Genomic DNA, 13,401 nt, shown 5'->3' with positions numbered 1-13,401 from the left:
CCTCCCACTTCCTACAGACAAAGGGGGTGGCATGGGTACCCGCATGGACCCAAGCTATGCCTGCATCTTTGTAGGTTACATGGAACAATCCCTCTCCCGTAGCTACACTGGCCCTAGACCCCATCTCTTCCTCCGCTACATTGATGACTGTCTCGGCGCTGCCTCGTGCTCCCACGAGCAGCTCGAACAGTTCATCCACTTCACCAACACCTTCCACCCCAAACTTAAGTTTACCTGGACCATCTCTAATACATCTCTCTCCTTCCTGGACCTCTCTGTTTTCATCTCTGGCAACCACCTCGAAACCAATATCCATTTCAAGCCCACCGACTCCCACAGCGACCTAGAATACACCTCCTCCCACCCACCTTCCTGCAAAAATGCCATCCCCTATTCCCAATTCCTTCGCCTCCGCTGCATGTGCTCCCAGGATGAGGCATTCCACTCCCGTACATCTCAGATGACCTTGTTTTTCAAGGACCGTAACTGCCCCACCTCAGTGGTCGAGAACGCCCTCGACCGTGTCTCCCGCATTTCCTGCAACTCATCCCTCACACCCCCTCCCCGCAATAACAACCAAAACAGAATCCCCCTCGTCCTCATGTACCACCCCACCAACCTGCGGATCCAACGCATCATCCTCCGACACTTCCGCCATCTGCAATCCAACCCCACCACCAAAGACATTTTTCCCTCCTCGCTCTTATCTGCTTTCCGGAGGGACTACTCTCTCCGGGACTCCCTTGTCCGCTGCACACTCCCCTCCAGCCCCACCACACCCGGCACTTTTCCCTGCACCTGCCCCTACACCTCCCCCCTCACCCCCATCTCAGGCCCCAAGAAGACTTTCCACATTAAGCAGATGTTCACTTGCAGATCTGCTAATGTGGCATACTGTATCCGCTGTTCCCGTTGTGGCCTCCTCTACATTGGGGAAACCAAGTGGAGGCTTGGGGACCGTTTTGCAAAACACTTACGCTCGGTTCGCACTAAACAACTGCACCTCCCAGTTGCGAACCATTTCAACTCCCCCTCCCATTCCTCAGATGACATGTCCATCCTGGGCCTCCTGCAGTGCCACAACGATGCCACCCGAAGGTTGCAGGAACAGCACCTCATATTCCGCTTGGGAACCCTGCAGCCCAATGGTATCAATGTGGACTTCACAAGCTTCAAAATCTCCCCTCCCCCGACCGCATCCCAAAACTAGCCCAGCTCGTCCCCGCCTCCCTAACCTGTCCTTCCTCCCACCTATCCCCTCCTCCCACCTCAAGCCCCACCCCCATCTCCTACCTACTAACCTCATCCTGCCCCCTTGACCTGTCCGTCCTCCCTGGACTGACCTATCTCCTCCCTAACTCCCCACCTACACTCACCTTTACTGGCTCCATCCCCGCCTCTTTGACCTGTCTGTCTCCTCTCCACCTATCTTCTCCTCTATCCATCTTCTATCCACCTCCCCCTCTCTCCCTATTTATTTCAGAACCCCCTTCCCCTCCCCCATTTCTAAAGAAGGGTCTAGGCCTGAAACGTCAGCCTTCCTGCTCCTCTGATGCTGCTTGGCCTGCTGTGTTCATCCAGCGCTACACCTTGTTATCTCTGGTCGTTGTTGATGTTCGGTGGGGCCAGTGTTGATTGACAGGAGGTGGGACTGGCTCTCATGGAAGGGGCTTGGTGTTTCACCTTCCTTCTGGAACATAGAACAGTACAGCACAGTACAGGCCCTTCGGCCCATGATGTTGTTCCAACCTATTATCCTACTAAGATCAATCTACACTGCATACCCTACATTTTACTATCCTCCATGTGCCTATCCAAGAGTTGCTTAAAAGTCTCTAAAGTATCTGACTCCACTACCACTGCCAGCAGCGCATTCCACACACCCACCTCTCTCTGTGTGAAGAACCTACCTCTGACATCTCCCCTATACCTTCCTCCAATCACCTTAAAATTATGTCCCCTCGTAATAGTCATTTCTGCCCTGGGAAAAAGTCTCTGACTATCCACTCTATCTGTGCCTCTCATCATCTTGTAAACCTCTATCAAGTCACTCTCATCCTTCTTCGCTCCAATGAAAAAAGCCCGAGCTCCCTCAACCTTTCCTCATAAGACCTGCTCTCCAGTTCAGGCAGCATTCTTGTAAATATCCTCTGCACCCTCTCTAAACCTTCCATATCTTTCCTGTAATGAGGTGACCAGAACTGAACACAATATTCCAAGTGAGGTCTAACCAGAGTTTTATAGAGCTGCAGCATAACCTCACGGCTCTTAAACTCAATTCCTCTGTTAATGAAAGCCAACACACTATACGCCTTCTTTACAACCTTGTCAACCTGGGTCGCAACTTTGAGGGATCTATGGATGTGAACCCCAAGATCCGTCTGTTCCTCCACACTGCCGAGAATCCTGCCATTAACCCTGTATTCTGCATTCAAATCTGACTGTCCAAAATGAATCACTTCACACTTCTCTGGGTTGAATTCCATCTGCCACTTCTTTGCCCAACTTGCATCCTGTCAATGTCCTGTTGCAACCTATAACAACCCACCATGCTGTCCACAACTCCACCAATCTTCATGTCATCGGCAAACTTACTAACCCACCGTTCCACTTCCTCATCCAAGTCATTTATAAAGATCACTAAGACCAGAGGTCCCAGAACAGATCCCTGCGGAACACCACTGCTCACTGAGTTCCAGGCTGAATACTTTCCATCTACTATCACCCTCTGTCTTCTATTTGACAGCCAGTTTGGTATCCATACAGCCAAATTTCCCTGAATCCCATGCCTCCTTACTTTCTGAATGAGCCTATCATGTGGAACCTTATCGAATTCCTTGCTAAAATCCATATACACCACATCCACTGCTCTACCTTCATCGATGTGTTTTGTCACATCCTCAAAGATTTCAATAAGACTTGTGAGGCATGATCTGCCCCTCACAAAGCCATGCTGACTATTTCTAATCAAACTGTGCTTTTCCAAATAATCATAAATACTATCTGTCAGAATCCTCTCCAATAATTTGCCCACCACAGAAGTAAGACTGGCTGGTCTGTAATTTCCAGAAATATCCCTATTCCCTTTCTTGAACAAGGGAATGACATTTGCCACCCTCCAATCTTCTAGCACTACTCCAGTGGACAGTGAGGAAGCAAAGATCATTGCCAAAGGGGCAGCAATCTCTTCCCTCGCTTCCCGTAGTAACCTTGGGAATATCCCACCTGGCCCAGGGGACTTATCTATCCTCATGTTTTTCAAGATTTCTAGACATCCTCCTTCCTAACAACAACCTGTTCGAGCATATCTGCCTGTTTCACGCTGTCCTCACAAACGTCAATGTCCCTCTCACTGGTGAATACTGAAGTAAAGTATTCATTAAGGACCTCCCCTACCTCCTCTGACTCCACACACAAGTTTCCTCCACTATCCCTGATTGGCCCCACCCTCACTCTGGCCAACCTCTTGTTCCTCACATAAGTATAGAAAGCCTTGGGGTTTTCCTTGATCCAACCGACCAAGGTTTTCTCATACCCCATTCTATCTCTCCTAAGCCCATTTTTCAGTTCCTTCCTGGCTACCTTGTAGACCTCTAGAGCCCTGTCCGATCCTTGCTTCCTCAACCTTAAGTAAGCTTCCTTCTTCCTCTTGACTAGGTGTTCAACATGTCTTGACATCCAAGGTTCCTTCACCTTACCTTCATTTCCTTGCCTCAGTGAGACAAACCTATCCAGTACCTGTAGCAACTGCTCCCTAAACAACCTCCACATTTCTTTCGTGCATTTCCCTGAGAACATCTGACCCCAATTGGTACTCCTTGGTAGTTCTTGTCTAATAGCATTGTAATTCCCCCTCCCCCAATTAAATACTTTCCCATACCATCTGCTCCTATCCCTCTCCATGACTATAGTAAAAGTCAGGGAGTTGTGATCACCATCACCAAAATGCTCTCCCACCGAGAGATCTGACACCTGACCTGGTTCGTTGCCAAGTACCAAATCCAACATGGCCTCCCCTCTAGTCGGCCTATCTACATATTGAGTCAGAAATCCTTCCTGGACACACCTGATAAAATCTGCTCCATCCAAACTATTTGCACTTAGAAAGGAGTGAATCTGTGGAATCATTTACCACAGAAAGTTGTCGAGACTGGGTCATTCATTCCATTCAAGGCTGAGAGTGACAGATTTTTAATCACTAACCGAATCGAGAGTTATGGGGTAAAGGCCGGAAAGTGGAGTTGAGGATTTTCTGATCAGCCATAGTCCCAATGGCAAACACACACGCACACTTTTAGCAGCATTCAAAGCTTCTAATTCACTTAGTTTATTTTCTGATCATCTGTATGTCAGTCCTATTAACCTGCTGTGTCCTGTTGTTGGTTTGTCTCAAATAGTGCACCTTAAGACATTTCTTAATAGCACTCCCACTGTTGATTACTCAGTTAGTGCGTGTGGAACTGTTGGGAGCCAATTTGCCAGGACACAGGGGAAATTGGCAGTGAAGAAGAATGTATGTTCTTGATCTGTCATTTTAATGGTGAATAAAAGGAATTTTGCTGCGTGAAAAAGGTTTTGGGAATTTTTTTCCTCAGAACTGGCTACACATTCAGTTCCAAGCCCTATGCTCTAGCTTACTTACCTCAATTTCCTCTTCTAAGAAATTCCTGAAACATATGTCTCTGACCAAGCTTTGGGTCTTCTGAACCATCATCTTTGTAAATGACTTGGTTTGCAATCTGATTGATAATGTTCTTGTGATGAACAAAGCATGACTGTTTAAACACTTTTTTAACGTAATAAATCGCTATTTATGATGAGGAGTTCAGAAAAACTTTCAGGTCCTTGTGTGTTTCCAGTTGCTCACCCAACGTTTTTTTTTTATTCACTTGTAGGATATGGGCATCACTGGCTGGCCAGAATTTATTGTCCAATCCAAACTGCTTTTGAGAAGATAGGGATAAGCTACCTTCCTGAACCACTGCAGGCCCCCTGCTGTAGATTGATTCACGATGCCATTAGAGAGGAAATTCCAGGACTTTGACCCAATGTCATATTTTTGAGTCAGGATAGTGAGTGGAAATTGTAAAGTGTGATGTTATATGTATCTGCTGCCTTGTCCTTCTACATAGAAATTGTTGTAGGTTTGGAAGGTACTGTCTAAGGATCTTCAGTGAACGTCTGCAGTGCATCTGGTACACACTGCTGTTATCGACTGTCGGTGCAGGGAGTGGATGCAAGACCAATCAAGTGGGCTACTTTGTCCAGGATGGTTTTGAACGTCTTGAGTATTGTTGGAGCTGCACTTATCCATCACACTCCTGACTTGTGCCTTGTAGATGGTGGAGAGGCTTTGGAGTGTCAAGAGGTGAGTATGCCTAGCCTCTGGTCTGCTTGTGTAGCCACTGTGTTTATGTAGTGGGTTCAGTTGAGTTTCTGGTGGATGGTAACCACCAGGGAGCTGATAGCAGGGTAAATTCAGTGAAGGTAATATCATTGAATGTTAAGGATTGGTGGTTACTTTGTCTCATATTGGAGATTGTCATTGCCTGGCATTTCTGTGAATCACTGAATCCCTACAGTGGAGAAAGACATAACGAGTCTGCACCGACCCTCCAAAGAGCATCCCATCAGACCGAGATCTCGATCCTATTCACGTAATACCACGTTTCCCATGGCTAATCCACTTGGCGTACACATCCCTGTATGCTATGGACAATTTGCCTTGGCCAATCCACCTAATCAGCACATCTTTGGACTGTGGGAGGAAACCGGAGCACCCGGTAGAAACTCACGCAGACACGGGGAGAACGTACAATCTCCACACAGACAGTCACCTGAGGGTGGACACAAACCCGGGTCCCTGGAACTGTGAGGCAGCAGTTGCAACCACCGAGCTGCTGTGCACAAATATTACTTGCTACTTATCAGCTCAAGCCTGGATATCATTCTGATCTTGTTGTATTTGAACACAAACTGTTTCAGTGTCTGAGAAGTTGTGAATAGTGCTGAACACTGTGCAATCATCAAATGCTCATCCCCCGCTACCCCTGCCTCAACTGACAGAATGGGATTCCCACAATCACTGATCCCAGTTTTCAGCCAATTCAATTCACTCCAAGTCATATCAGGGACTTGCTACCTGTAGGCAGCAGTCCCTCTGTTCATGTAGTGACCAGCAGAGTCATTAAACATCAGACTGTAGACCCACTAGTAATCAGCTTCCCTTTAATTATAGCTTGGAGCAAAACTTTGCAAAGCACGACAGTAGTAGATGGAAATGTACATTATATTTCTAAAATATTCACAGGACAATCTATACACCAATTGGCAAAAAAAATTGCTTGGAGTAACGTCATCTTGGAAAGCAAGTTAAACACACAAGACATGATTGAAGGGGCTGTTGTGGTGCAGTCGTATTGTCTCTATCTCTGAGTTAGGAGGCCCGGGTTAAAATTCCACCTGATCCAGGGGAATGTAATAACGTCTCTGAATAGGTTGATTAGAAAATATAATTCTGCATGGTTTTTGGCCATCTAAAAAGTTAAATTTGTAAGCCATCCAGTTGCTGGCAATGCTGTAGCTCCTGGCTTTGCCCAGTAGGTGCTGCTGCAGAGGCAGTTTCCAAAGCCTCTTCCCACGTTCCCCACTGTGGGAGCACCATCAGTACAAGGGCTGCAGTGGGTCAAGTTGAGATGGACAACAAATGGGACCCTGGCAGCACTCAGACTGAGAACAACTTAATAAGTTAATTATTAAGAAGAATAAGGAAATTATTATATTTCTCATAGGATCAGTGTCAGGAATTAGAGTTAGAACTGCAAAGCTACAGATAAGCCCTGACACTGGTTTGACAATCTATAACAGTAATACTGAGATATAATAGAGATACTTATATTTTGGACAGTTTTTCTAGTAAAAGCAATATGGAACACTTCAATATGGAACTTCCTTCCTGAGCAGTGCAATCTTGGAAGGATTTGTGCAAAGTGGGAAGTGATTGTTAATCCTAATCCTGAGTTCAGGCTTTCCACCAGGAATCACTCAATCCCCATAATGCTGGGCTGATTTCCCTCTCCCTGAGCCAGGCTCAGTGCAGTGGAAACTCAGAGCTGGATAGCCCCATTCCCCAGAAGGTTTTGTTCTCCAGCCGCTCCATCCTGATGCTCAGGTGCTGTAGTCACAATGCTTTGTACTTCACTTGTACAGATCACCTCTCTCAAAGGGTCAGCATTCAGTGCTTCAGTGTGAGTCCTGCAACACTGGTCTTCAATACAGTTACTAGGAGAGAGAAATCAGCAGATTGCAAATTATATTAGAATTAAATTATATTAAATATTAAAATATTATATTAACTAATTAATCCATTCAGCCCCTCAATCTTGCACTACTATCTTTAGATATTAAGTGATATCATGATAGTCATAAAAATATGTTGTGAAGATATAAGCAGGTTGTAATTCTATATAGATGGGTTAAGCGAGCGGGCAAAAATCTGGCAGATGGAATGTAACTGGGGAAAATGTTAAGTTATTCATTTTGACAGAAAGAATGAAAAATATGGAGTAATACTTAGACAATTTGGAGGGACGTAGGCATTCTAGTGTAAGTGACAAAAAGATTGGTATAGAGACACAGCAAGTAAATAAAATTAATGGGATGCTATTCCATATCACAGGATGAATTGAACATAAAGTTAATGTTATGCTTTAGTTATGCAGGGCATTGGTGAGACCACATCTCAAATACCATGTGTAGTTTTGGTCTCCTCATTTAAGGAAGGATAGATGTAAATATATTGGAGGTGACTCAGAGGAAGTTTGGACAGTGAAAGAACTCTTCCAGTACCCCTCACAATCCCTCCTCCTCACTTCAGGAATGTAATAAGCGTAACGATCTTCAAAGCAACAGATAAATCATGGTTACAGCACTTCAACCAACTTTTCCCACGTGGGTGCCTGTACATTTCCGTGACTCCATGCTGCTTAAAATGAGGAATTGAGGTGAGATCTTAAGAGGGGTGAGAACTGGGGGGAAGTAACTCTTTTGACGCCAGCTCCACAGGCAAGACTCCTGTAAAATAATTAATGGTAGACCGGACACTGTCTGGATGGTTGAAAAGCAACTGCCCTGCCAAGTCCTGTTTTCTCAAATCTCAGCCGCATTCCAGGGGAGTATATGAAAACTCTTATAAAGACAGAAGCTCTTCTTGAAGTGTTGACAGTAATGTCTGGGGGGAGCTTGTTACGAATCAATCAAACATTCAGGATGGAGGTAACATCTTACAATCCGTGAGTCAAGATACTACCTGTAAAGTCACTTGAAGATCTATGGCAGACTCTAAATCCAGAGCGGTCATCTCCTCAGGGTGAGTGAGCAGACAATGGTGATCTCTCAGTAACATAATCTCATTCTGCTAAACACCAGTGAATACAAGCTCTACCTTACCACTGGACAATCCTCTCCACCCAGACACCAATCTTTGTGAGCATTCACTCGGCTGTCTCCAATACAGTACATACCTCCTTGAATATTCAAGGTAAAAGCTGCAGGTAACTCCAGTTGTCTGACCAAAGCCTTGTCCCAAGACTTGCTCATTTCATGTACTACCAGCCCCTTGCAATAAAAGTCAACATGCTGTTTGGTTTCCAAACTGCACAATGTGCCTGTGTGCCAACATTGTACTCCTTGTCCAGGTGAAACCAATTCTGTAAACAGCAAGATCTAGCAGTTTCTTAGCTTCTAAACGATGTCCTCCTTTTATATTCTTAACCTCATCGTCCCACATTATCGTATGCTACTTATTCCCCACTCACCTTATCTGTCTACGTCATTCTGGAGCCTCTGTGTCCTCCTCCCAGCCTGCATAGCCATGTTATACAACCCCCTGAAATTACATTTACTGTCCTGGGCACCAATGGCAGCTGGAGAATAAGTGCCAGGAGCTGCATGGTGATGGAGCACAGAGTGTAGAGGGGAGGAGGCTTATAGGGGAGGAAATGGGCAAGAGTTAGACACTCCACAGGAGCTGTGCTGACTGAGGCACCAGACAAATAGAAAAATAAGAACTCACTTCAATATTGGAGATGCTCAAAGAAAATATCATGCATTTTGTGGCTGTGTGAAACAAACAACAGAAATGCTCAGAGACTCTATCAGGCTTTACAGAACCACATCCAGGGAGGGCTTGGGTCAGATTGATCAGCAACAGGATCGGGAAGGAAGATTCCAAAGGGATGGCATTGTCTTTCAGGGCAAAATAGCACTTTGCAGCGTTATCCACAAAGTTCAAAATGTATTACTGCACACAACATCTTCACGATATAAAATGTAATGACACAAAACTAGAATTAACAATAGGAACTGTGGAACATTCTATAACTCACCGTTTTATTAAGCTTCGGGCTATGACAGCAACATAAATACCCACAAAAAAGACGGCATAAATAATTGCTGTTAGTTCACCACGAGACAGTCCAGTACCTAGAGACAGAATGAAGCCATGAACAGACTGGGACACACGAACAAAACTAACAGCAGAGACCCTCAGCACCTAGTGTTTCAGAACCAGCCCCAGTACAAACAGATCCCTGGGTAATTCCTGGAGGCATATGCACACTGCCCCACAATGAGATCGATACATGCTTTTCAATAGAGAGAACTGGACACTGACTAGCACCAGCCTTCATTCATTTAAACCCAACAGCATCTGGAATCGAGCAGGTTAACAGTGACCCACACCACTCACTCTCCCTATCATTCTTTGGTAAAATATCACACAGCATTTCAAGCCTTCCAATATTCCTTCCTGTCTGTCCAGCATGATCAAATGTAAGGGCTGAAAACACATGCAGTAGTTTTACCTGGTACAAGTGTGTTTGGTCCAGGTGTAGGAACTTGCTCTAAAGAAAACATCAAGTGTTTAGTACAGTGTGTGAAACAAACTGCAGAAATGTTCAGAGACTCTATCGGGCTTTACAGAAACACATCCAGGAAGGAAACAGGTTCGGATCAAACTGATCTGGAGGGATCAGGAACAGGATTGGGAGTGAAAATTCCAACAGGATTCCATTAACTGTGAAGGGTAGAATGGAAGTTTTCCAGAAATTCCTGAGCAGGATCATTCCCAGCAGCTCACATCCCCCTGTGGGGACAATCCTCACAGGATCCTGGGCCGACTGGGAGACACTTTCAAGCTCAGTGCACTGGGTCTTGTAAAGGCTGCTTGGGGGGTGCTGTGGGTCCCACGTCCTGTACCCCAACCTCAGAGACAGAAGGACCATGCTTCTGGGGACAAAGTGCAGGTTCTCACACCGTTAACCCCTTCCATCACCCAGTTTGGTAGCTCCGTCCTTCAGGGCTCAGCCAGCTCACTCAGTGGGATTTATTTCCGAGTGACCCTCAGGGATAGACAGGGAAGACCCACTCAGTAGATTCTGTGTCTGTGTGACCCTCAGTGCTTCCTCCAAGAGGTAGCGAACATTGTAGGGTACCCATTGATCAGCTCAGGGAGGGCAGGAGGTGAGAATCAGCAGGAGGTTTCCAGGCCCATGTTCGACCGGAGGCTGGGAGACTTCATGGGGCTCACAGTCAATGTTGAGGAATTCCAAGATCAATCCCAATTGATTGCATATCATTGTACTGCCATTTCTAGTGGGTCTACTTGGCCAGTATGACAAGGCATATCCAAGGATGGTGACAGCAAAATCTGGGACACAAGGTTGATACAACGTCACACAGTTCTCCCACCTTAGACACTGGTATTCAAATGGGCTGGATTAAAACCTGGTATCCTGATTTCTTGCCTAGGTTGCAGTGTAGTGGTTTGACACAAACTGATTCAAGTAGCCGAGTAGGTCAGAGGGCAGTTAAATATCAATCAGGTTAATGTGGGACTGGAGTCACATATGGAGCAAATCAGGCAAGAATGGCAGGTTTTCTTCCTTCAAGGGACCTGAGTGAACCACTTGGGGTTTTACAACAACCCAACAGTTTCATGGTCACTTTTGTTGGAACCAACTCTCTATTTCCAGATTTTTATTGAATAAACCAAATTTAAATTCTGGAAGTGCCATGGTGAAATTTGAACTCTCATTCTCTGGATTATTAGTCCAGGTCTCTGGATTACTAGTCCAGTAACATAACCCCTGCATTAACCTGCCTGTAAAATTCAGTGATTAAATGCAGAATACCTGACTGAGGAACTGCTTACCTGTTACTGAGAGATGGACAAAATCAGTTTGCTCCAAATTATAACCCACGGCTATTCTCTTGTAAATGTAACACTTGTATTCATCCTGGTCAGACTCCCTGAGGTCAGAGATCAGAAATGACCAGTTGCCTTGTTCCAGTTGATCTTTGAACAGATCTGTTCTGTTTCTGAACCTTGGGTGTTGGTCTGTCAAATCATCGTTCCCATCGATGAACTTCCATAAAATTTCACGCTCTGAAATGCCCCAGATTACCAGTAAATCGGAGACTGGGACTTTCCCTTTGTAGGTACAGGGCAGCACAACCTGCTCCCCAAGGAACCCTGAAACTGGGACAGGAGAGTCACCTGGAAAAGATTGAAAGTATTTATCCACAGATATAACCTCCCTGCTGGTATGTTACATCACAAGCTTCACATGGATACATGGAGATGCTGGATTTACAAGAAGCTCTGATCAGTAACTCACTGCTCCCATTTCTATGAAAAGGTTAAAAGGTCAGACATTAAGGGACTTCACCTAACAAGCATTTTGTGCTAGATATCTGTAAACACAGAGCAGCTAGACAGCACTTTGAATCACATGTTTTCTATTTTACATATGATGGGAGAACACCTCAAGACCGCCGTCAGCTCCCTTTGTACTGTACAGTTTTGATCCCTGTATAAAAGAGGGTATACTGGATAGGATAGAGGCTGTTCAAAAGAGACTCACAAAGCTGTTTCCTGGGATGAAGCGGGTGACTTATCAAGGATGGCTAAACAAGTTAGGCCTTTATCCATCAGATTTTAGAAGAATGAAGCATGATCTTAGTGGAACAAAGAAGATTCTGAGGGGGCTTGAAAGGGTGGATAATGAAAAGATGTTTCCACTAGTGGGAGAATAGGGTGCATAGATACATAACAAGGGACATTCATTAAACTGAGAGGGTCATAGAGTCATACAGTACAGAAGAGGCCCTTCAGCCCATTGAGTCTGCACTGAGTCATTTGCATTAATCTAATTTTCCAGTATTTGGCCCATAGCCTGGAGTATCATGACATTTCAAATGCTCATCAAGTAATTTTTGAAGGTTGAGAGATTTTCCACCTCAACTATCCTCCCAAGCAATGCATTCCAGGATCCCACCACCTTCTGCATGAAAACAAATTCCCTCTAAAACCTCCTGTTCTTCACCTTAAAATTATACCCCCTTGGTATTGCCCCTTTGACTAAGAGGAACAGCAGCTTCCTCCCCCTTCTGTCCATGCCCCCCAAACTTATACACCTCTATCAAGTCTCCTTCAACCTTCTCTGTCTAAAGAAAACAGTTCAAGCTTATCCAGCATCGCTTCACAGCTAAACTGCTCCATCCCAGGAAATATTTTCATGACTCTATATCATGGTGAATCTTCCCTGCACCCACTCCAGTGCAATCACATCCTTTAAGGTTTTGGAGTACATTTGTAGCTCGGGTTGTGGGTGCTGTGGTTGGTTGTCTTGCTGAGCTGGTTTATTGTTCCGCAGATGTTTCGTTACCGTGCTTGGTAACATCATCAGTGCAGCCTCCGATGAAGCATCGGTGTGTTTTCTGCCTGGTTTTTAAAAGGGTCTGTTGAGCTGGATTGCCTCACTTCCGGTTTTCCTTCGTAGTGGAGTGTATATGGGGTCGAGTTCTATGTGTTTATTGATGGCTTTCTTCGTGGAGTACCAGGTTTCTAGGAATTCCCGTGCCTGTCTCTGCTTTGCTTATCCCGGTATTTTGGTGTTGTCCCAGCTGAATTTGTCGTTCTCCTTATCCATGTGGATAGAGATGAGTGAGTATTGGTCGTGCCTTTTTGTAGCCAGTTGGTGTTGGTGTACACTTGTTGTTAGTTTCCTTCCTGTTTGTCCAATGTAGTGTTTCTCACGGTCTCTGCAGGGAATCTTATAGATGACATTGGTCCTGTCCATAGTGGGGAGTGGGTCTTTGGTTCAGGTGAGCAGTTGTTGTAGGGTTGATGTGGGTTTGTGTGCCATTCTGATGCCCAGCGGTCGTAGGAGTCTTGTGGTTAGTTCCGATGTGTTCCTGATGTCAGGTAGTGTGATGAGTGCATCGGGGTGTGTAGTATCTTTCTGATGTTGTTCGTGTAGGCATCTTCTGACCCAGTTTTTTGGATATCCATTATCTTTGAAAACCTGAAAGAGGTATTCTTCTTCCTCTCAGTGTAGT

The 13,401-nt window shown here is 45.3% G+C and overlaps 1 protein-coding gene across 1 annotated transcript; it reads right to left on the bottom strand.

Moving 5' to 3' along the window:
• Positions 1–6,211: 6,211 nt before the first annotated feature.
• LOC109926494 (CD276 antigen-like) lies at positions 6,212–11,609 on the bottom strand (the record flags this gene model as incomplete). The annotated part of the gene is made up of 4 exons (XM_020526340.2): positions 6,212–7,281; positions 9,387–9,483; positions 9,864–9,902; positions 11,213–11,609. Coding segments are annotated over 4 exons (708 nt in total), but the record flags the coding sequence as incomplete, so codon positions are not given.
• Positions 11,610–13,401: the final 1,792 nt, after the last annotated feature.

This window comes from Rhincodon typus, chromosome 47, assembly GCF_021869965.1.
Source record: "Rhincodon typus isolate 14 chromosome 47, sRhiTyp1.1, whole genome shotgun sequence".
NCBI lineage: Eukaryota > Metazoa > Chordata > Chondrichthyes > Orectolobiformes > Rhincodontidae > Rhincodon > Rhincodon typus.
This window is presented reverse-complemented; position numbering and strand designations above follow the sequence as displayed.